At 52.6% G+C, this 23,132-nt stretch overlaps 2 protein-coding genes across 10 annotated transcripts in view; one reads left to right on the forward strand and one right to left on the reverse strand.

The window, feature by feature from the left end:
- CRX (cone-rod homeobox) overlaps positions 1-11,135 on the reverse strand; it is a 21,341-nt gene extending 10,206 nt beyond the window's left edge. The window contains exons 1-2 of one of the 9 annotated variants that reach the window (XM_012446768.3): positions 8,171-8,312; positions 1,895-2,023 (exon numbers count right to left, since the gene is read on the reverse strand). Coding sequence is in view for 2 of the 9 variants with exons in the window: in XM_012446764.3 (XP_012302187.2) it covers positions 7,607-7,653 (47 nt within the window). In the remaining 7 variants the exon portion in view is untranslated. The other 8 variants (XM_012446764.3, XM_012446769.2, XM_012446770.2 and 5 more) reach the window with 8 other exon arrangements.
- On the forward strand, positions 10,257-22,812 carry LOC105713008 (tetrapeptide repeat homeobox 1). The gene is given in 5 exon segments (XM_064380778.1): positions 10,257-10,310; positions 11,216-11,286; positions 21,220-21,407; positions 21,898-22,393; positions 22,619-22,812. Coding segments are annotated over 4 exon segments (945 nt in total). The 5' UTR covers positions 10,257-10,310; positions 11,216-11,219.
- The last annotated feature ends 320 nt before the right edge of the window (positions 22,813-23,132 follow it).

The following is a 23,132-nucleotide window of genomic DNA, read 5'->3' on the forward strand; positions in this document are numbered from 1 at the left end:
CCCTCATTAGGATGGCCTCAGAAAACCTCTCAGCCTCTGCAGCTATTTGCATAAGCCCTTTCCTGGGTCAGGAAGGCCTCTCCCCAAGCCCAAACCCCTCTCACCAGCTAACCCCTTCTCCTCCAGGTCTCAGTTCAACTAGTTTCTCCAGAGAAGCCAACCTACCTCCGAAACTGGATCTGACACACACACACATACACACTCCTTAACTCATTTTCTTCAAGACATAGCATGTATTACATGACATATTTATGTTTGGTTATTTATCTCTCTCCCCCAAATTCTATCGGTTACCTGAGTTCAGGGACTGGGAATATCTCGGTTCCTGCCATGTCCCCAGCACTACCAATAAATACTTGAAACATAAGATAAAGAATTAAAACTGGATGGCGTCCCAGCTGCCACCCCTGCCTTCTTCTCATTGCCCTTTTCTTCTCATCCCTCTCATGAGGAGGGGGAACGGGTTCTGTTTGTTTATTTATTTATTTATTTTGAGACGGAGTTTCGCTCTTGTTGCCCAAGCTGGAGGGCAATGGCACAATCTCGGCTCACCGAAACCTCCACCTCCCGGGTTCAAGCGATTCTCCTGCCTCAGCCTCCTGAGTAGCTGGGATTACAAGTGCCCGCCACCTTGCCCAGATGATTTTTTGTATTTTCAGTAGAGATGGGGTTTCACTATGTTGACCAGGCTGGTCTCGAACTCCTGACCTCAGGTGATCCACCAACCTCAGCCTCCCAAAGTGCTGGGATTACAGGCATGAACCATTGTGTCCAGCTAGGTTCTATTTATTATAAGTTGAGATTCTACTGTTCATTCAGTAAATATTTTCTGAATGCCTCCCCTGCTCTAGGAACCAGGAATATAGCAAGAAATAAGACCACAGCTTCTCCGTTCACATAGAATTGAATTTCTTGGTTCCATTCCTAGAGAAAGCAACAATGAACAAGGAAATTTTTTTTTTAAATAAAGATGCCATGACTGGGGACAGTGGCTCACGCCTGTAATCCCAACACTTTGGGAGGCTGAGGTGTGAGGATCACTTGAGGTCAGGAGTTTGAGATCAGTCTGGCCAACATGGTGAAACCCCATCTCTACTAAAAATACAAAAATTAGCCAGACATGGTGGTAGGGGCCTGTAATCCCAACTAGTTGGAGGCTGAGGGAGGAGGATCACTTGAACCCAGGAGGCAGAGGTTGCAGTGAGTCAAGATGGCGCCACTGCACTCCAGCCTGGGTGACAGAGCAAGACTCTGTCTCAAAAAAGAAAAAAAAAAAAAAAAAAAAAGATGCCTTCAGAGAGTTTCAAGAACTCCCAGGAAAATAAAACAGGGTGTTATGAGAGTGAAGGAGAGTTTGGGGTGGGGTGAGGCATCTAACAAGTTTTGTGGATCTGGGATAGAGATTTCCAGGCAAAGAAAAAAGCAGATGCAAAGGTTTGGAGGCTGGACTCTCACTGTGTCACCCTGAGTGAGATGGGGTCTCCAACTTTGTCTTGTTGGAGGAGAAACAAGGTACCTGGTGTGACCATAGCAGAGTGATCATGGAGAAAAGCAGAAGGATCAGGTAAAACCTGGTAGGAATGTCGGGAGGAGGCTCAGTGCTGACAATAAAATCAAAAGCAGCTACATTAAATCCCCAAAATCAAACTGCCTCCAAGTTAACTTCCAATAATCCTTAACCTCTGATATTCATGCCCTGTGTCGTCCCTAACAAGGAGGCTGACGTGTGTAACCAAGGGGATATTGCAGGAGTGACAGAGCGTGGCTTCCAAGGCTAGCACTTGCTCTAAGGGAAGTCAGCTGCCATGTTGTGAGGATGCTCAAGCCATCCCATGGACAGGTCTCTGTGGTGAGGAAATGAGGCCTCCTGCCAACAGCTGTGAGAGTAACCTACCAGGGAGGTTAGTTCCTCAGCCTCAGCCGAGCCTTTAAATGACTTCGGTCCTGGCCGACATCTGACCACAACTCCATGGGGCACCCTGAGCCAGAATAATCCAGTTAAGCCACGCTTGGATTCCTGTCCCTTGAAAACAATGAGAGATCAGAAATGTTTATTGCTTGAAGCTGGTAAGTTTTGGGATAATTTGTTACCCAGCAATAAGTAACCAATACACAAGCCTTCTCCATACAGGATGTCATTAATCCCCACCACGACGCTGAGAGGCAGACTATATTACTGTGATGCTTACATTTTAGTTTTGGTTTTGGTTTTAGGGACAGCATCTCACTCTGTCACCCAGATTGGAGTGCAGTGGCACAATCATAGCTCACCACACCCTGGACCTCCTGAGCTCAAGCCATCCTCCCACCTCAGCCTCCCAAGTAGCTGGGACTACAGGTGTGCCACCACACCTAGCTAATTTTTTAATTTTTGTGTAGAGAGGGGTGTCTCGCCACGTTGCCCAGGCTGGTCTTGAGCTCCTGGCCTCAGTAGATCCTCCTGTCTCAGCCCCGCAAAGTGCTGGGATTACAGGCATGAGACACTGCTTCTGCCTGAGGCTTACAGTTTAAAGAACATCTTCAGGCTCAAAACAGTGACTTACCCAGGATCACACAGTGGAGAATCCAGGATTTCAAGGCTAGGATAATTCCTGAAGTTTCTGTTCTTTTGGTCGCATAACCTGGGTTCCCTCTGTCCTCTCCCCTTCTTCAAAAAACAATAATGTTGGCCGGGCCCGGTGGCTCACGCCTGTAATCCCAGCACTTTGGGAGGCCCAGGCGGGCAGATAACCTGAGGTCAGGAGACCAGCCTGGACAACACCGTGAAAGCCCATCTCTATAAAAAATACAAAAACTTAGCCAGGTGTGATGGCAGGCACCTATTGTCCCACCTACTCGGGAGGCTGAGGCAGGAGAATTGCAAGAACCCGGGAGGTGGAGGTTGCAGTGAGCAGAGATCATGCCACTGCACTCCAGTCTGGGCGACAGAGCGAGACTTCATCTCAAAAAAAAAAAAAGCAATAATGTTAAATATGAACCTCCGGAGACTGGAGACAAGGAAAGCGGTGGGCTTGCCCTGCTGGAGACCATAACAGGGCCTGGAACAAGAGCACACACTTTCATTGTCTTCACTGTCAAATCTGAGCCAGGTTGCCCGGCTAAGCAACTGACCCTCCGGGAAAGCCAAGAGAGCTCACATTTAGGATCATCCCCTTCTGTTGCTGGTGGTGGTGATGGTGGTGTTTTGAGACAGAGTCTCGCTCTGTCACCCAGGCTGGAGTGCAGTGGCGTGATCTCGGCTCACTGCAACCTCCACCTCCCGGGTTCAAGTGATTCTCCTGCCTCAGCCTCCCGAGCTAGCACTACCACGCCCTGCTAATTTTTTTTTTTTTTTGAAACGGAGTTTCGCTCTTGTTACCCAGGCTGGAGTGCAATGGCGCGATCTTGGCTCACTGCAACCTCCACCTCCTGGGTTCAGGCAATTCTCCTGCCTCAGCCTCCTGAGTAGCTGGGATTACAGGCACGCGCCACCGTGCCCAGCTAATTTTTTGTATTAGTAGAGACGGGGTTTCACCATGTTGACCAGGATGGTCTCGATCTCTTGACCTCGTGATCCACCCACCTCAGCCTCCCAAAGTGCTGGGGTTTTTTTGTATTTTTAGTAGAGACAGGGTTTCTCCATCTGGCCAGGCTGGTTTCGAACTTCTGCCCTCAGGCGATCCGCCCACCTTGGCCTCCCAAAGTGCTAGAATTACAAGTGTGAGCCACAGATCAAACAGCTGATAGTTATAAAGTGCTGCCTGGACAAGATGTCAGCAGAGAACAATAACAATGCAAATAAGATCCAACACCCACTGAAACCTTCCCGTGGGTTTGGCAACAGCCTGAGGCAGCTGATAAAAAAAGAGCCTCCTTGCAGGTGTGGAGGCGCCCACCTGTAATCCCCGCACCAGGTATGCAGAGGTGGGAGGATCGCTTGAGCCCACGAGTTGGAGGCTGCAGGGAGCCATGATGGAGCCTCCACCCTCCAGCCTGGGTGACTGAGCAAGACCCTGTCTCAAAACAAAACAAAACAAACAGGCCGGGCATGGTGGTTCACGCCTGTAATCCCAGCACTTTGGGAGGCTGAGGCAGGCGGATCACTTGAGGTCAGGAGTTCGAGACCAGCCTGGCCAACATGGTGAAACCCTGTCTCTACTAAAAATACAAAAACTAGCCAGGCGTAGTGTTGTGCACCTGTTGTCCCAGCTACTGGGGAGGCTGAGGCACAAAACAAACGCATGAACCGGGGAGGAGGAAGCTGCAGTGAGCCGAGATTGCACCACTGCACTCCAGCCTGGGCAACAGAGCAAGACTCTGTCCCAAAAAAAATTTAAAAAATCAATCAATCAAAGGAAGACCAGTCTCATGGAGAGGGGGAGGGAAGGAACATCCAGGAATTTGTCACTCGGCAGACACTTGACCCAGGCTTTGTATACAGGATCTCACAACGAGAATATTTCCAGACACTGATTTTTTATGTGTATTTTTTTTTTTTTTTTTGAGGCTGAGTTTTACTCTTGTCGCCCAGGCTAGAGTGCAGTGGCACGATCTCGGCTCACGGCAACCTCCACCTCCAGGGTTCAAGCCTGCCTCAGTCTCCCAAAGTGCTGGGATTACAGGCATGAGCCACCTCAACCGGCCCATGATTTCAAAGGGTGGAACAAGGGACTCAGTGTCCCCCCCTTGCGGATTAACCTGGCGGGTGCCAGGCTGGTTCTCAGAGCTCTAGAGTTCAGCACCTCCTGGGTCCCAGGTTCCCACCTGAGCAGTTGTTCTCACAGGTGAGGTCTGAGTGCTCACAGCCACCTCGTGGGGCAGACATGCAGGTAACTCCATTCTACAGCAGGGGACACTGAGCCTGGCAGGGAGGGAGGTGCCCACAGGTCAGGCAGCTGATGACTTAAGGACCTCCAGGGGGTCCCAGCTTCTCACAAGACCTCAGGGAACAATAACCCCGTGAAAACTTCCTCCGAGGTAGCTCCTGGTATCATCCCCACTTTACAGAGGAAGAAACAGGCTCAGAGAAGCGCTTTCTCCATTTTAGTCCAGCACATCAGCGTCAGAGCCAAGGCTGAGCCCGCACCTGCCCCGGAGCCTGTGCCCTCCCGACCACCAGGCAACGTGGCCTCTTGGGACGCTGGCCACAGCCCCAAGGAGCTCAGAGGCCCCTTTCTCAGAGGAGGAAATTGAGGCTGAGAGAGGTTTAGTCAATTCCCGAGGTCACACAGGTGATGAGTGGAAGAACCAGGGGTAGAATTCAAATTTCTCGGACCCCAGAGCCCCGCTCTTCACCCACCTCAAGTCTACGTGGCGTTCCCAGAAGCAGAACGAGCTGGTCTCCTGCCCTGCTCCCACTGTGGGCCAAGCCTGAAACACAGGGCTCCCAGGGCTCATCCGGCTGGATCATCGTGACAGCTTGTCCCCACCCTTTTTTTTTTTTTTTTTTTTTTTTTTTGAGGCAGAGTTTTGCTCCGTTACCCAGGCTGGAGTGCAATGGCACAATCTCAGCTCACTGCAACCTCCGCCTCCCGGGTCCAAGCGATTCTCCTGCCTCCGCTTCCTGAGTAGCCACCAGCACACCTGGCTAAATTTTGTATTTTTAGTAGAGATGGGGTTTCACCTTGTTGGCCAGGCTGGTCTTGAGCTCCTGACCTCGTGATGCACCCACCTCGGCCTCCCAAAGTGCTGGGATTACAGGCGTGAGCCACCGCACCTGGCCAAGATCATCACTTTTCACTAATAGGCGATAGGCGACAGGAGGCTCGCAGCGGGAAAGTGTGGGCTCCAGATCAAACAGCTGATAGTTATAAAGTGCTGCCCGGACAAGATGTCAGCAGAGAACAATAACAATGCAAATAAGATCCAACATCCACTGAAACCTTTCCGTGGGTTTGGCAACAGCCTGAGGCAGCTGATAACAAAAGAGCCTCCTTGCAGGTGTGGCGGCGCCCACCTGTAATCCCCGCACCAGGTACGCAGAGGTGGGAGGATCGCTTGAGCCCACGAGTTGGAGGCTGCAGGGAGCCATGATGGAGCCTCCACCCTCCAGCCTGGGTGACTGAGCAAGACCCTGTCTCAAAACAAAACAAAACAAACAGGCCGGGCATGGTGGTTCACGCCTGTAATCCCAGCACTTTGGGAGGCTGAGGCAGGCAGATCACTTGAGGTCAGGAGTTCGAGACCAGCCTGGCCAACATGGTGAAACCCTGTCTCTACTAAAAATACAAAAAGTAGCCAGGCGTGGTGTTGTGCGCCTGTTGTCCCAGCTATTGGGGAGGCTGAGGCACAAAGAAACACAGGAATCAGGGAGGAGGAAGCTGCAGTGAGCCGAGATTGCACCACTGCACTCCAGCCTGGGCAACAGAGCAAGACTCTGTCCCAAAAAAAAAAAAAAATCAATAAATCAAAGGAAGACCAGTCTCATGGAGCGGGAGGGAAGGAACGTCCAGGAATTTGCAGAGGAGGCATCCAAGGCCCAGAGAGCCCACATGAAGGGCCCAAGGCCACGCAGTGAGAAAAGGACAGGGTTTCAACCCAGACTCATGCAGCTTCACGCCAGCCCCTGGCAAGACCCTCCCGGCTCAGCCACCTTCAGAGCCCTCCCTTCTCAGCCCCTCCAGGCTCTCTCTGCAGCCTCTGTTGCTACTCTGTCCAGTGGGGACAAGGAGCTGGGGGGATGCACCCACTACCAGGCATGGGACTTGGTAGAAGCCGGGATTCATGGCACCATTAGAGACTCAGCAAATCGACTCAGTGATCAGTAACATGGTCCCCGAAAGATCCCGAGACTCAAACGCAGTGAACAGCCCCCAAGTCCGACCTCACTATGGCAGTCGCAGCCCTTGCTTGGTCCTTCTGGGGAAAACCACATTGCACCTCCTCTCTGCGGCAGTCTGTCTGCCTGCTTCTGCCCTTCTGCCATTCATTCATTCATTCATTCGTTCGTTCATTCCTTCCATATTCACTCTACTTACTGTGTGTCTAGGACTGACCCAGGCACTGGGAATAAAGCTGAGAACAAGACAGACAAGGTCTCAGCTCTTCTGACAGGGACAGACAAGAAACAAGGTGTCAATCAGAGTTTTGCAGAAGATGGGCAGGGCGCGATAGCTCACGCCCATAATCCCAGCATTTAGAGAGGCTGAGGCAGGCGGATCACTTGAGGCCAGGAGTTCCAGACCAGCGTGGCCAATGTGGTGAAACCCCATCTCTACTAAAAATCCAAAAAAATAGCTGGGCATGGTGGCGCGTGCCTGTAATTCCAGCTACTCAGGACGCTGAGGTAGGAGGATTGCTTGAACCCAGGAAGTGGAGGTTGCAGTGAGTGGAGATCATGGCACTGCACTCCAGCGTGGGCAACAGAGCAAGACTTCATATCAAAAAAAAAAAAAAAAAAAGACTTTTGCAGAAGATCAGACAGGATGACTGTGCTGGAAGTTAACAGGGTGCAGGCGTGAGGAGCCCCCAATCCTGAAGTAGAGCCTGGGCTGAGAGCCAGAGCCTCTGGGTGCATTGAGGTCCCAAGCGATGGATTCACCAGCACAGTGATCCCCAATTATCACATTCCCGGTTCGCTCGGGTAGGCTCAAGTCCACCCGGAGTCCTTCCCGCTGCAGCCACAGACCTGAGCTCTCTGCCCGTATGTCTGTCGGTCCCACGCCCGTCATCCATTCATCCATCTATGCAACACATATTTAGGCAAATCCCAACCACATGCTGGGCACTGGGGAGAAACGAATGTTCAGTGAGGGACACAGGCCACTGGTGGATAATCACGCACACGAACATTTCAGGCAGTGCTAAGAGTTTAAAAGAAAATCCAACAGAGCGATGTGCTGAGGAGTTGCCTTAGAACCACCGCGAGAAGCCCCCAACCCCGGAGGCCGTCAGGGCTTGAGGGGATCCCCTCACCCACAAGCCACCCCGAATCCTCCAACACCCCGAGTGCCTTGGGCCGGTCCCTGCTGTCTGACCTCACTCGCTCCTGCTGCAGTCACAGCCCAGCCCCATTTCCCCAAACGCCGGGACAGGACCTCTGTTTTGTGTGTGACTATTCAGCAAACATCAACCCGCAGAGCACAGCAAACACAGCCTTGGAGAGAATAAACCCAACTTCTCCCCTCTCTTTCCTTCTCCCCCATTCCCTCTCCCTTCCTTGGTCCCCTCTGCCTCTCCTGCAGACACTCACCTTCCGAAAGGAGGGACAGGCCTCTCCTGGTGGCCTAGGAAATAGACAGAGAGGGCAGACTGCAGAGGCTGGAGGAAACACGTCCCCTCGCATGGAGAGATTTTAAGCCCGGGCTGGGAGTGATGTCATTTGTCATGGCCTGGATCTCGGAGGGTAATCCCGGCCAAGGTGGGGGACTCCGCTGGGCACCAGGAGGTGACATTGGCTGGGAGGGGGAGGGGCACCCGTCTGCTTAATCCCCTCCTCTTCCCCCCATGACATCTTGGCAATTAGGGCTGATGGGGAAGGGAGGCCCCATAAGCCTCTACTCCTCAGGGAAGTCCTTCCTTAGGTCTAACTGGTGTCTCTCCAGCTTCAGCTAGTAGCCCGAGAGAGAGGCATCAAAGAGGAAGGACAGAGAACTGTCAGATGGTGCTGAGAGATCATCTGAAAAAAAGAGAGGCCCAGGGCTTTCGGGATGCCTCTCCCAGGTCCCCGCTTTCTCTCCACAGCAGTCTGTCTGACAGCTAGTTTATCTCTGTACTGCCTCATTGTTCTCGGTTTCTGCCTCAGTTTCCCCTTTTGGCCAACCCTTGTCTGTGGCCTGACTCTATGTTGTCAGACATGACAGTGTCCTCTTTTTGGGGGCCGGGGGTGGCGGAGGTTGCTCCCAGCACTAAAAATAGGCAGACTTATTAGAAAGGACGTTTTGTTTTTCTGTTTTTGGTGGCGTTTTGGGGTATGAGGGGTTTTTTTTCTTTTTCTTTTTTTTTTTTTTTTTTTGAGACAGGGTCTCACTCTGTCACCCAGGCTGGAGTGCAGTGGCACGATCATGGCTCACAGCAGCCTTGACCTCCCGTGCTCAAGGGATCCTCCCTCCTTAGCCTCCTGTAGCTGAGACTTTACAGGCACACACCACAACACCCAGCTAATTATTATTATTAATTATTATTATTCTTTTCATAGAGATGGAGTCTCTCTATGTTGCCCAGGCTGGACTCAAACTCCTGGCCTCAAGCAATCCTCCCACACCTCGGCCTCCGAAAGTACTGGGATTGCAGGCACGAGCCACCCAACCCAGCACTCTCCATCTCTCTGCACACCATTGGTCTTCGTCTGGCATCTCTGTTTCTCAGTTTCTTTTTCTCTGGGCCTCAGCTGTGGCATTTCTGCCTACATGCAGAAATACCCGTCTTCTGTTCTCCATCTGCTTCTCGCCATCCCTGTCCTTATTGAGAAACCTGCATTACTTCCTCGGTCTCTCTTATTCTCTGTTTCTCTGTCTCTCCATCTGTCTCGCTCTCTCTCCCCTCTCCCTCAGCCTCTGTGTCTTTCTGTTCCTGTCTGTCTGTCCCTCTCTTTGCTGTCTTTCTGCCTGTCCACCTGTCTCTGTAACTCCAGCCTCGTCTCTGTTCCTCTGTCCTCACTTATCCACCATGCCTCTCTGCAGCTCCGATCTCTGTTCCTCCTTCTCTCTTTCCCTGTCACTCTCTCTCTCTGATTCTTCCTTCCCCTCCCTCTGGATTGCCTTTTATTTTTTTGTTTTGTTTTGGTTTTGCTTTTATTTTGAGACCGAGTCTTGCTCTGTCACCCAAGCTGGAGTGCAGTGGCACCATCTCCGCTCACTGCAAACTCCGCCTCCCAGGTTCAAGCAATTCTCCTGCCTCAGCCTCCCGAGTAGCCAGGAGGATTTCTTTTCATTTCTGTCCTTCTCCCTTTCCAGTTTTCCTTGTCTCGGGCCCTCTCTGTGTCTCTCTCCTCTCGTCTGTCTCTCTGGGTATTAATATCTCCCTGAGCTCCTGGGCCCCACACGGATCTGTTTCATTTCTCCATGCACCCAAACACGCACACAAGCACACGTGAGCACGCACACACACAGACACACACACACACCCGGTAATCCCTCCTGGTGGCTGGGTCATTGTGTCTCAGCCATAAGGAGCCCTTTCTTTCTCCTCCTCCCTCCCCCAAACCTCCTGCTAGGAGAGATTAAGGCTGCAGGCCTGGCTGGGGAATCAGGACAGGTCTCATTAGCTTGAAGAGCCAGGGGTGACAGCAAGAGAGGGAGGGGCTGTCTGACCCTCGGTGACCAGTCCAGAGGCTCCCGATGGGAGAATCCAGTCCTGGAACAGACCCTCTGGCCCAGGAGCAGGGAAGGAAGGTCAGCTGTGCAGGGAGAGGGAGGAGAAAATCACTTCTTGCAGGATAGAGAAGGCGTCAGCAACTCTTAAATCACCTGCCCCGGGGAATTTGGGTATTGGTTAGCTCTTGGATCCAGAGTCCTTGCAGGGGCGGGGGTACAGAGAGGTGGGTTTCAGCCCATCCTGCACATGGCCCTGGGATCAATTAAGCTGAAACCAAATCCGAGCACTTCCTCTCTGAGCTAGGTCTTCTAAGGCAAGCTGCTTGCTTTCTCATCTCCACCCAGTGGCTCAAGCAGAAATCTGGGCACGCAGCCTTGCCCCCAACCCCTTTCTCCTCACCGCCCACATCCAATCCATCCATAAGTCCTGCCATCTCTTCTTTCCGATAATTGTCCTACTGAAAAAATATAACGCGTGGCTGGAAGAAATTAAAGGAGACTCAAGTCAATAGTGAATTATACCATGTTCATGGATTGAACATGGACTGGACTCAATATTATAGAGAGGTCAGTCCTTCTCAAAGAATCCTTAGATGTACTGCAATCCCAGTCAGAATCTCCTCAGGATTTTTCTGTAGAAATTGACTGTCAAACTGATTCTGAAGTTGCTATGGAAATACAAATGATCTAAAATAATCAAAGCAATCTTTGGGGAATAAAACGAGTTGGAGAACTTACCTGACTTTGAGTCTTACTGTAATGCACATGGTTGCCACTGGAAAAAGTGGGGTTAAGTGCTGGAGACAGTCTGAAGATGTGGGAGTACCGGAGGATGCCTGGATCAGGTTGTTGATCAGTTCCACTCCAGGCTCTACTGCAGAACGGGGGGATGCCTGCACCCCCTTAGCTCCCTAACATACTCATCCTGTTTAACCTTTTGCAAAGCTCTTATTGACACCTTGTTTCTTGTCTGCCCTTGTCAGGAGGATGGAACCCTGGCTGTCTTGTTCTCAGCTATAGGCCCAGTACCTGGGACTGTCCCAGACACACAGCAGTAAGTGCTCAGTGTGAAAGAAATGGATGAACGGATGGACGGATGGACAGACAGACAACAGACGGATGGATGGATGGATGGATGGATGATGGATGGATGGTGGGGCAGAACCAGGTCGAGAGGCTGGCACAGAGAAGAGGTCGGATATTTTCCCAAAAGGACCAAGGGCTTGTGATTGCAGCGCAGTGAGGTCAGACTGTGGGGCTGCCCACTGGTATCAGAATCTCTGGATGCTCCTGGGATCATATTGTTACTGAGTTAATTCATTCAGGTTCTAACAGTGCCATGAATCCCGGCTTCTACCAAGTCCCATGCCTGGTAGTGGGTGCATCCACCCAGCTCCTTGTCCCCACTGGACAGAAGAGCCAACAGAGGCTGCAGAGAGAGGCTGGAGGGGCTGAGAAGGGAGGGCCCTGAGCGTGGCTGAGCCGGGAGGGTCTTGACAAGAGCTGGCGTGAAGCCACGTGAGTCCGGGTTGAAACTGTTCTTTTCTCAATCCGTGGCCTTGAGCCCTTTTTTTTTTTTTTTTTTTAAAGACAGGGTTTCACCATATTGGCCAGGCTGGTCTTGAACTCCTGACCTCAGGTGATCCACCCGCCTCAGCCTCCCAAAGTGCTGAGATTACAGGCGTGAGCCACCACGCCCGGCCTAAAGGCCTCGAGCCCTTTGTGTGGGCTCTCTGGGCCTCAGTTGCCTCCTCTCAAAGCGGAGACAGTTACAAGCTATCACAATGAGCCATGGGAATCCCATGTGCCAGGCCTAGCATGGGGTGGCCTGGCGTGGGAGTGGGAGCAGGGGAGGGAGCTTACCTCATCCAGCTTCTAGGAACCCGAGGTAGACTTGGGGGTGAAGAGCAGGACTCGGGGGTCAAAGAGATTTAAATTCTACCCCTGGTTCTTCCACTCATCACCTGTGTGACCTCGGGAATTGACTAAACCTCTCTCAGCCTCAGTTTCCTCCTCTGAGAAAGGGGCCTCTGAGCTCCGTGGGGCTGTGGCCAGCGTCCCAACAGGCCACATTGCCTGGTGGTCGGGAGGGCACAGGCTCCGGGGCAGGTGCGGGCTCAGCCTTGGCTCTGACGCTGATGTGCTGGACTAAAATGGAGAAAGCGCTTCTCTGAGCCTGTTTCTTCCTCTGTAAAGTGGGGATGATACCAGGAGCTACCACGGAGGAAGTTTCCACGGGGTTATTGTTCCCTGAGGTCTTGTGAGAAGCTGGGACCCCCTGGAGGTCCTTAAGTCATCAGCTGCCTGACCTGTGGGCACCTCCCTCCCTGCCAGGCTCAGTGTCCCCGCTGTAGAATGGAGTTATCTGCATGTCTGCCCCACGAGGTGGCTGTGAGCATTCAGACCTCACCTATGAGAACAACTGCTCAGGTGGGAACCTGGGACCCAGGAGGTGCTGAACTCTAGAGCTCTGAGAACCAGCCTGGGGCCCCCCAGGTTAATCTCCAGGGGAGGGAAAAAAAAAGGAAAGAAAGAAGCAGATCTCACAACTATAACACTGAGAAATAGAAGCCACACATAACAGACAGTATGCAGGAGAGAGAGAGAGAGAGAGAGCAAGAGAGAGGGAATACGGTATGATCTTCCTCCAGCCTGCACTCCACAAATTTTTTGAGACAGGGTCTCGCTTTCTCGCTCTGCCGCCCAAGCCACTGAACTCCAGCCTGGGCGACGGAGCGAGACCCTGTCTCAGAAAAATACATATATAAATAAATAAATAAACAATATTTGGAACCAGCCGTGTTTGCTTCTCAAAACCACGCCCTCAGCTACCCCGCTACACACGACCCAGAGTCTAAATAAGACTTGCCCCAAGTCCCCCAGAAACACCCCGGGGTCCTCTCCAGCTCTTAGAATTTAAAGTAACTGAGGCCCAAAGAGCTTTTATTGATATTGGCTATATATCTATTGCTACTTACTGTATTGGAAATTATTTCATTTACATTTTTTTTGAGACAGGATCTTGCTCTGTTGCCCAGGCTGGAGTGCAGTGATGTGATGATCTCAGCTCACTGCAGCCTCAACCTCCTGGGCTCAAATGATCCTCTCATCTCAGTCTCCTGAGTAGCTGGGACTACAGGTGCACACAACCATACCTGCCTAATTTTTTTTTTTTGTAGAGACAGGGGTCTCACTATGTTGCCCAGGCTGGTCTCAACCTTCTGACCTCAAGTGATCCTCCCGCCTGGGCCTCCCAACGTGCTGGAATTACAGGCATGAGCCACTGAGCCTGGCATGAATTAGAAATTAAAAGTGTGGAATTTTAAAAATACTTTTGAAGACTTTACATTTTACTTAAAACGTATTTTGAGCCAGGCACAGTGGCTCACACCTATAATCCCAGCACTATGGGAGCCCAAGACGGCAGATCATTTGTGGTGAGGAGTTCAAGACCAGCCTGGACAACATGGTGAAACCCCGTCTCTACTAAAAATACAAAATTAGCCAGGCGTGGTGGCACACACATGTAATCCCAGCTACTTGGGAGGCTGAGGCAGGAGAATCACTTGAATCTGGGAAGCAGAGGTTGCAGTGAGCCAAGATCATGCCACTGCACTCCAGCCTGGGTAACAAGAGCGAAACTCCGTCTAAAAAAAAAAAATGTATTTTTAATTGTGTCAAATTCTTTTTCATTTTATTTGGACAGCTCCAAAATGCAAGATGCTTCACATCAGAGGTAGACCTCCTGGCTCTGCAAAGATTCCTTGCAGCTCAGACCCTTCCAAAACATTCCCAGCTCAGGAAACCTTGGGTCACTTCCGAGGACCTTGATCAGACACCCCCAGACCCCCATGCTTGCAGCTCCCTTCCCAGTGGCCAGACCCCTGTTACCACTAAAGGAATAGAGAGGGGAGAGAGATAGGAAGTGAGGGTAGAGGTTCATAATAAACTTTATTATTTTTTAAGACAGGGTCTCACTATGTTGCCCAGGCTGGTCTCGAACTCCTGGGCTCAAACGATCCTCCTGCCTCAGCCTCCCAAAGTGTTGGGATTACAGGCATGTGACACAGCATATAATAAACTTTAAAAATCAACAATTTTGGCTGGGCACGGTGGCTCACGCCTGTAATCCCAACACTTTGGGAGTCCAAGGTGGATGGATCACTTGAGGTCAGGAGTTCGAGACCAACCTGGCCAATATGGTGAAACACTATCTCTACTAAAATACAAAAATTAGCTCTGCGTGGTGGTGGGTGCCTGTAATTCTAGCTACTTGGGAGGCTGAGGCAGGAGAATCCTTTGAACTCGGGAGGCAGAGGTTCAATGAGCTGAGATCCCATCACTGCCTTCCAGCCTGGGCAACTGAGTAGGACTCTATCTCAAAATAAATAAATAAATAAACAATGTTGTCACCCTTCTAACCCCTTAAATGCCGTTCTCTAAACCAGGGAGTGGGCCTGTTTCCCTCACCCACCGCCCCCGCCCTTCTCTGCCGGCTCTGTCTTCTGGTCTCCTGAGGCTCTGCCGCCCCCTCGTGGCCGTGCTGGCCCCTGGGTCTCCCCAGCGCCGCCTCTCTGATCCTGTCCTGGTCTCATTTAGCAAATGTCCCAATCCTCTTGGACCAGGCCAGCCTCAGCAGAGCAGAAAGAACTAGATCCGATTTGAGGGGACGCAGTAGGGGGCAGACTTCCAGAATATGATGAAAACTCCTTCTGCTTGTGAGACCCTGGAAGGGGGTAGGCACACAGCAACTCACACACTGGGACAACGCAAGGAGCAACAAGGAGGGGAAACTGAGGAACAGAGAAAGGGGGAGATAGAGGGGCAGGGTGGGGGGACGTCGAGGGTGGAGAGGGCACCTGGAGGCTGAGCGGTCTTGCTCCCCGCGCCTGGAAAGTGTTCCAACTCAGCTCTCACCGCCACAGTCACCGGAACGCCTAGTGCCTCTGCCTGTAATTCTGGAACATTCCTCTCTACAAGGACCTGATTTTCTCAACCAGCGTTATTTATTAATTCTTGGCATGTGGTTTTTTGGGTTTTCTGTGTGTGTGTTTTGAGAGGTGGAGTTTTGGGGGGGGTGGGTTGTTTGTTTTTTGAGACAGGGTCTCACCCCGTTGCCCGGGCTGGAGTGTGGTGGGGAAATCACAGCTCATTGCAACCTCAACCTCCCAAGCTCCAGCGAGTCTCCCACCTCAACCTCCCAAATAGCTGGGAATACAGGCGCACGTCACTATGCTGGCTAATTTTTGGGTCTTTTTTGTTGTTGTTGTTGTTGTTGTTGTTGGGTTTTTGTTTTGTTTTTTTGAGACAGTGTCTCACTCTGTCACCCATGCTCGAATGCAGTGGCACAATCTCGGCTCACTGCAACCTCTGCCTCCCAGGTTCAAGCAATTCTCCCCGAGTAGCTGGGATTACAAGCGCCCACCACCACAGCCAGCTAATTTTTGTATTTCTGGTAGAGACAGTTTCACCGTGTTGGCCAGGCTGGTCTTGAACTCCTGACTCAGGTGATCCACCCACCTCAGACTCCCAAAGTGCTGGGATTAAAGGTATGAGTCACTGCACCTGGCCAAGAATGGATTCCATAATCCCTTCTTCACACTTTTCCACCAACTTCATTGCCACCTACATCGCTTTTGCCCCAGGCCCCAGAAGGCCTCCCTCCATCCAGGTGACTCTGGGAATTTGGCCATTGCCTGGGGAGCCCCAGGAGGAATCTCCAGAAATTCCATCCAACCCTGAAGACACGTCAGGACAAGAGAAGGCACAGGAGGGGCAGGGTGTTGACGTGCCCTAGGGTGGCATTCAAGGCCGGAAATGCTTCTTGTTTTCCAGCTTGTACATTAAAAAATAATTATAAGCAGTAGCAAATAGAGAAAAGAGGCCGGGCGCGGTGACTCACACCTGTAATCCCAGCACTTTGGGAGGCCAAGGTGGGCGGATCACCTGAGGTCAGGACTTTGAGACCAGCCTGACCAACATGGAGAAACCCCATCTCTACTAAAAATACAAAATTAGCCGGGCGTGGTGGTGCATGCCTGTAACACAGCTACTCAGGAGGCTGAGGCAGGAGAATCGCTTGAACCCAGGAGGCAGAAGTTGCCATGAGCCGAGATTGCACCATTGCACTCCAGTCTGGGCAACAAGAATAAAACTTCGTCTCAAAAAAAAAAAAAAAAAAAAAAAAACAAAAATTAGCCAGGCGTGGTGGCACGTGCCTGTTGTCCCAGCTACTCAGGAGGCTGAGGCAGGAGAATTGCCTGAACCCAGGAGGCGGAGGTTGTGGTGAGCCGAGATCGCGCCACTGCACTCCAGCCTGGGTGACAGAGCGAGACCCTGTCTCCAAAAAACAAAAGAAAGAAAAGAAAAATGTACATAAAATATATATATTACATATATGTATATATATTTTGTATGTGCTTATTAAATGTATACATTCTGTGCCTGAGACAGCATTCGATACAGAAAGCGCAAACTCAATCATTTAGTACATCATTAGTCAGCAACTTTGAGCTTTTCCTGTTATACACATGGGGATTCCAGAGAAAAATAAAAAGCCTAACAAAGTCTGTGTGTTCAAGACACATTTATTTCAGGAAGCAGCAAACAGACCATCCACCAGGCAAACAAAACAAAAAATAAATTCAAAATCATTATTTGTTACTAACAGGTTACCACTTCATTCCTTTTTTAAACTTTTATTAGGATTCCGTAGTCTGAGGTTGCCACAATTATTTAATCATCTTCTAATTTGTCGGTGTGAATTAATCCAATTAACTCAGTTGCTATTTCAAAGAAATGCTACACTGAACACTCATATCTGTGCTTATTCACAGAGGAGCAAGTATTTTCCCAGGATAAGTCTCTTTTTTTTTTTTTTTTTGAGAGGAGTGTTTCGCTCTTGTTGCCCAGCTGGAGTGCAATGGCTCAATCTTGGTTCATTGCAATCTCCACCTCCTGGGTTCAAGTGATTCTCCCACCTCAGCCGTCTGAGTAGCTGGGATTACAGGCACCAGCCACCACGCCCATCTAATTTTTGTATTTTGAGCAGAGACGGTGTTTCACCATGTTGGTCAGGCTGGTCTCCAACTGCTGACCTCAGGTGATCCGCCCACCTCGGCCTCCCAAAGTGCTGGGATTACAGGTGTGAGCCACTGAGTCCGGCCTTTCCCAGGGTAAGTCTCTTACAATAAATCATTGAGGCCAGGCATGGTGGCTCACACCTGTAATCCCAGCACTTTGGGAAGCCAAGGTGTGCAAATCACTTGAGATCAGGAGTTCAAGGCCAGCCTGGCCAACATAGTGAAACCCCCATCTCTACTAAAAACACACACACACACAAATTTAGCCGAGTGTGGTGGTGGGCGCCTGTGATCCCAACCACTCCAGAGGCTGAGGCAGGATAATTGCTTGAACCCAGGAGGCAGAGGTTACAGTGAGCCGAGATCGCACCACTACTGCACTCCAGCCTGGGCAGGAGAGCAAGACTCTGTCTCAAAAAATAAAATTAAAAATAAAATAACTGGTTTTTAGTGTAATTGCAGTTGTGCGTCTATCACTACAATCAATTTTAGGACACTTTTCACCACCCCCAAGAAAAAGTCCACAGCTATTCCCAGATGGTCCCAATTTTCCCTTCTCCCCAACCCCTCGCAACCACTAATCTGCCTTCTGTCTCTATAGGTTTGCCTATTCTGGACACTTTGCATAAATAGAATCACATAATATGCGGCCTTTCTGCCTGGCTTCTTTCACTCAGCGTCGTGTTCGCGAGGTGGCTTCATGTGGTAGCACGTATGGCAGCTTCATTCCTTTTCATGGTTGAGTAATATCCCATGGTGTGGACATATGACATTTTGGGTTTTTATTTTTTGTGGGTTTTTTTTTTGGTGGGGGATTGTTACGTTTTGTTTTTTGAGATGGAGTCTCCCTCTGTCACCCAGGCTGGAGTGCAGTGGCACAATCTCAGCTCCCTGCAACCTCTGCCTCCCGGGTTTGAGTGATTCTCCTGCCTCAGCCTACCAAGTAGCTGGGATTACAGGCTCCTGCCACCACGCTCGGCTAATTTTTTTCTATTTTTAGTAGAGACAGGGTTCCACCATGTTGACCAGGCTGGTCTCGAACTTCTGACCTCAAGTGATTCGCCCACCTCCACCTCCCTAAATGCTGGGATTACAGGTGTGAGCCACCACACCCAGCCATTTTTATTTATTTTGAGATGGAGTCTTGTTCTGTTGTCCAGGCTGGAGTGCAGTGGCACTATCTTGCCTCCCTGTAGCCTCCACCTCCCGGGTTCAAGCAATTCCCCTGCCTCAGCCTCTTAAGTAGCTGAAATTACAGGCGTGTGCCACCATGCCTGGCTAATTTTTGTAATTTTAGTAGAGATGGAGTTTTGGCATGTTGACCAGGCTGGTCTTGAACTCTTGACCTCAGGTGATCCACCCACATCGGCCTCCCAAAGTGCTGGGATTACAGGCATGAACCACCACACCCAGCCATGCAGCATTTTATTTATCTATGCCTTGGTGGATCCAGGTTTTGGTGTTTTTTCCTTTTGGGCGATTGTGAATCATGCTGCCATGAACTTGCTTAAATGTCTATCTTCACAAAATAGTACCAGTGAGCTTGTTCATCTGTTTCTGTCTTTATTGACCAAAGAAATAGCCATGGTGCAAAATCTCCGTGGAAACCACTGCATTCCCAGCATGTCCTGTGGATGAAGCGGGACAGCCGCGTGACGGGGAGTCGTTGCTGGGGATGCGGCTTTCTGCGACAGAACTCTAAGCAGCAGGTGAAGACGATGAGCAAGGCTGTGGGAACAATGTCTACGTTTGATTGAGTTTTGAAATTGATTGCATCAGTCATTTCTAGTTCCCTGCACCGTGAACCTTGTCAATCTCTCTGGCCCCTGAACCCACGTGGGTCCCGCCATGGAGAAACGGGGGCAGCCAGGTGTCTGACAGAGGAGATGCATCTCTGAGGGACCCGACTTGTGTGGACCAAGGTCATGGGTCCCCTGTGTCATCAGCAGCCGGTTCATTCACTCACAAGGGCAGATCAACAGCGGCCCATGGGAACGTCCATCAGACCTGTGCCCCCTCCTGACACAGGGCTGCACAGCTTGGAGAGGCTGGGCTCATGTGAACCCAGCTCATGAGCCCCTTACATAAACTGGAATAAACCAGCACCGAGGTCATTTACTCAGCAGGAGAAACCAGCAGAGGTCTGTGTGAATGCCCATCAGACATTGGCCCCATGGGCAAATCCACTACAGAAACCAACCCATATCAGCAGGGCCAGTGTGGACTGAGCTCTCCTGACGCCCAGGCACCTGGGGGCAATTTTTTGAATGGATAGTCGGGGCCAGAGGGGCCTCGAGGGACCAAAGAGGAGGCCGTGGGGTCATCCAGGAGGGAGGGAGGGTGGCGGGATGAGGCGGGCAGTCTGGGAGCCGAGAGAGTGGGTAGACTCGCTGGCATTGGTCATGCTGGGCCCCGGCCCTGGGAAGGAACGAGGATGACTCCTGGGGGCTGGCTGGCTGGTGGTGCCTCTCCTGAGATGGGGACCCCAACCACGGGTCATGATGCTGATTCCCCCGACCCCGTGTGGAATGCCCTCTCGCCTGGGCTAGGGCCCGTGAGGGTGAAACCAAGGCGGTGTTGGCCCTGAGGCTCCCCAGCTCCCAGCACAGCTCCGCAGGCAGTACCTGATCAGTGATGAAAAATTAATTCAGCCGAGTGTGGTGGCTCATGCCTGTAATCCCAGCACTTTGGAAGGCCGAGGCGGGTGGATCACAAGGTCAGGAGTTCAAGACCAGCCTGGCCAACCTGGTGAAACCCCCATCTCTACTAAAAATACAAAAAAATTATCCCTGTGTGGTGGCGGGCACCTGTAATCCCAGCTACTCACAAAAGAGCAAGACTCCATCTCAAAAAAAAAGAAAAATTAATCCGTCATTCAATTCCTCCAGGAGGCGGGACTGCAGGGCAGGGTGGGAAGGGAGGGTCCCAGCAGGGCGGGGTGGGGCAGGGTGGGCACAGCGTAGAAGTGATTTAACAGCCAGACTCGTGTCAGTGCACACTTGTGTTTGGGAACAGAGCTGGACTCAGGATGCAAGACCCTAGCGATCCCCAAGGTGAGCCGGGACAGCGCTGTGAGGGGCCTGGGCCGATCCTGTGTCGGAGGCTGCAGAGTGCAGATCTGGGCATCCAGAGAAGGGCTGGGGCTGTGTGGGCAGCTTCCTGCCCTGCAGATGGGGGAGGACTTCGTGGCATTTGGGACATGGAATCAAATGGTGCAGCGGGGAGCAGCGGCTCACGCAGGTGACCCCAGCTCTTTGGGAGGCCAAGGCGGGAGGGTCACTTGAGCCCAGGATTCTGAAACCAGCCTGGCCAACAGAGTGAGACCCGTCTCTACCAAAAATACAAAAATTACCCAGGGGTGGTGGTGCACACCCGTGGTCCCAGCTACTCGGGAGACTGAGGCCGGGGATTGCTTGAGCCCAGGAGGTGGAGGCTGCCTTGACCCGTGGTCACGTCACTGCACTCCAGCCTGGGTGACAGAGCAAGATCCCTTCTCCGGGAAAAAGACCGAAGGAAAGAAATTAAATAGTACAATTGAGTGGAGCAGAGGACGGGGCCGGTGGCGGTGACCCGCGGGTGTCAGGGTCCCTAGAGCCCTTGGGTGGGAGGGAATGGGCAGCTGGGGAGGGCTGAGCTCCCGGGTGAGGCGCCCAGGCTGCCTGCCTTCCCCTCTGTGGGGTCCCGAATAATACAGGGGCTGTTATGACGCACAATACCAAGATGTGGACCCTGAGGCCCAGAGAGGTGCAAGGTCTGGTCGGGACCTCAGGCTGCTATCCCAGCGCCGCCCCAGCCAGACCACCTGGGCTCCTCGCCTGGCGCAGGGGACCGGGTTTCTAGGGGGACTGGGGAGCGGGGCATGCTGCCTGGGGTCTTCTCTGACCCTGTTTCCCTCCCGCCCCCAGGACCTCCCCTGGCCCGGGGCCGTCCCCTGAACCAAAACCCTCCAAGGAGACAGCGGCAGGAGCGCACGGTCTACACTCGCAGCCAGCAGGAAGAGCTAGAAGCTTACTTTCAGGAAAAGCAGTACCCGACCTTTGACGAGCGACAGGAGCTGGCGCAGAAACTCGACCTCGCGGAGCACCAAGTGCAGGTCTGACCCCAGCCCCACCCTGCCCCGCCCCAGTCACCCCACGAAGCCTCCCCACCGCTGTCACTCACCGGGGCCTGGCACACCCGGACACCTCCCGCCAGGATAGACCAGGGCTGCACCCCGAGACCTGCTCCAACTCTGCGGGCCCAAACCCGCCCACGTGATCGGCCCAGGCTGTGCCCCACGGGGTCTCCCGGTGCCCAGACCTCAGGCCCCCTGAGAACCCCCAGGGTCCTTCCCCTCGAACCCTCCCTGGCCCCCGGGCTCCTGGGCGGCAGGCCCCGCTTCTCCCCCACCCCACCTGTCTCTTACTCCTTTTCCCTCCGTCTCCCCTCCGTTCTCGTGGCCCTCCTACGGTGGGGAGTGGGGTGTGGGGGGTGACCACAGGGCGAGGCTTGAGGCCGGCCAGCCCCCCCGAGCGGCTCACCCGGGGCCGAGGCGGTGCGCGAACCTCTCCTTCACACCTCCTCCCTGTCCCCTTTCCCCCTAGGTGTGGTTCAAGAATCGGCGCGCCAAACTAGCCCGGGAGCAGCGGCTCAAGAAGCAGCCCCAGAGCGACCCAGGGCGGAGAGGCCGCGGAGCCCGGGCTGCACCCCCAGTCCCTGCAGCCGCTGCCTCCGCCCCTGGGGGTCCTGAGTTCCCGCAGGGCTGGGATTCCTGGATGTCCCCTCAGCCGGGCCCCTCGGGAATCCTCCCAGCAGCAAAACCCACGACCTACAGCCTCCACCAGACCTGGGGTGGTCCTGAGCGTGGCGCACAGGGTGGCTTCCCGGCTGCCCCGGGTCCAGGTCCCTGCCCGATCCCAGCCCCACTCCCTGGCCCAATCTCAGCCCCAGCTCAGATCCCAGGCCGGATCCCGGGCCCCAACCTAGGCCCAGCCCAGTTCCCAGGCCCAATCCTAGCCCCAATTCCAGGCCCAATCTCAGCCCCAGCTCAGATCCCAGCCTGGATGCCAGGTCACAGCCCAGACCCAGCCCAGATCCCAGGTCCAGGTCCCATCTTAAGCTCTGGCCAGATGCCAAGCCTAGGCTCACTCCCAGGCCCAGCCCCCATTCTAGGCCAAAGACCAGGATCACTCCCAGGCCCAGGATCACTCCCAGCCCCAATCCCAGGCCCAGGATCACTCCCAGCCCCAATCCCAGGCCCAGGATCACTCCCAGCCCCAGGCCCTTTGTGGCCTCAGAGCCCCTAGACCTCCAACTTCTCACCAGACACTCCATTATTGCCTGACTTCATGGAGCTGCTCACACCTCTAGACCCCTTGGAGGGATCCTCAGTCTCCATGATGTCTCAGTACCAAGAAGGGGATGACTCTATAAACAGAGAAGACTCAGGGTCTCAGCATCAAGAGGATGGCTCTGTGAATGCAAACTACTCAGGCCCCAGGTCATTACTGGATGTATAGGGGGCCTGTGTCTGCAAAGTCCTGCAGATCACAGTGGACCTGGAGTGGCTGATCTACACTGCTGGTGACTTTCTGCAGTGAATGCACCACCCTTTACCCACCTGGCTGCAGGTGGACATTTGCTGTCTTCACTGTGTGGCCATCATAGGTGGCTCTGCTGCAAAGCTGCCTGCCTCTCATTTGAATTGAGCCTGAGCATGTTTCTGGGAGATTGGAGTCACTGGTCACCGGGATATTTGGCATTAGTGAATGCTGCTTGAGAGCTTTATTTATAAAGGGAATTTTCCCATTGCTTCTGATGGTCAGCATCTTCCCCAACA

Source organism: Aotus nancymaae, unplaced genomic scaffold, assembly GCF_030222135.1.
Source record: "Aotus nancymaae isolate 86718 unplaced genomic scaffold, 86718_ANA_hifiasm-v0.15.2.pri h1tg000028l, whole genome shotgun sequence".
Classification (NCBI taxonomy): domain Eukaryota; kingdom Metazoa; phylum Chordata; class Mammalia; order Primates; family Aotidae; genus Aotus; species Aotus nancymaae.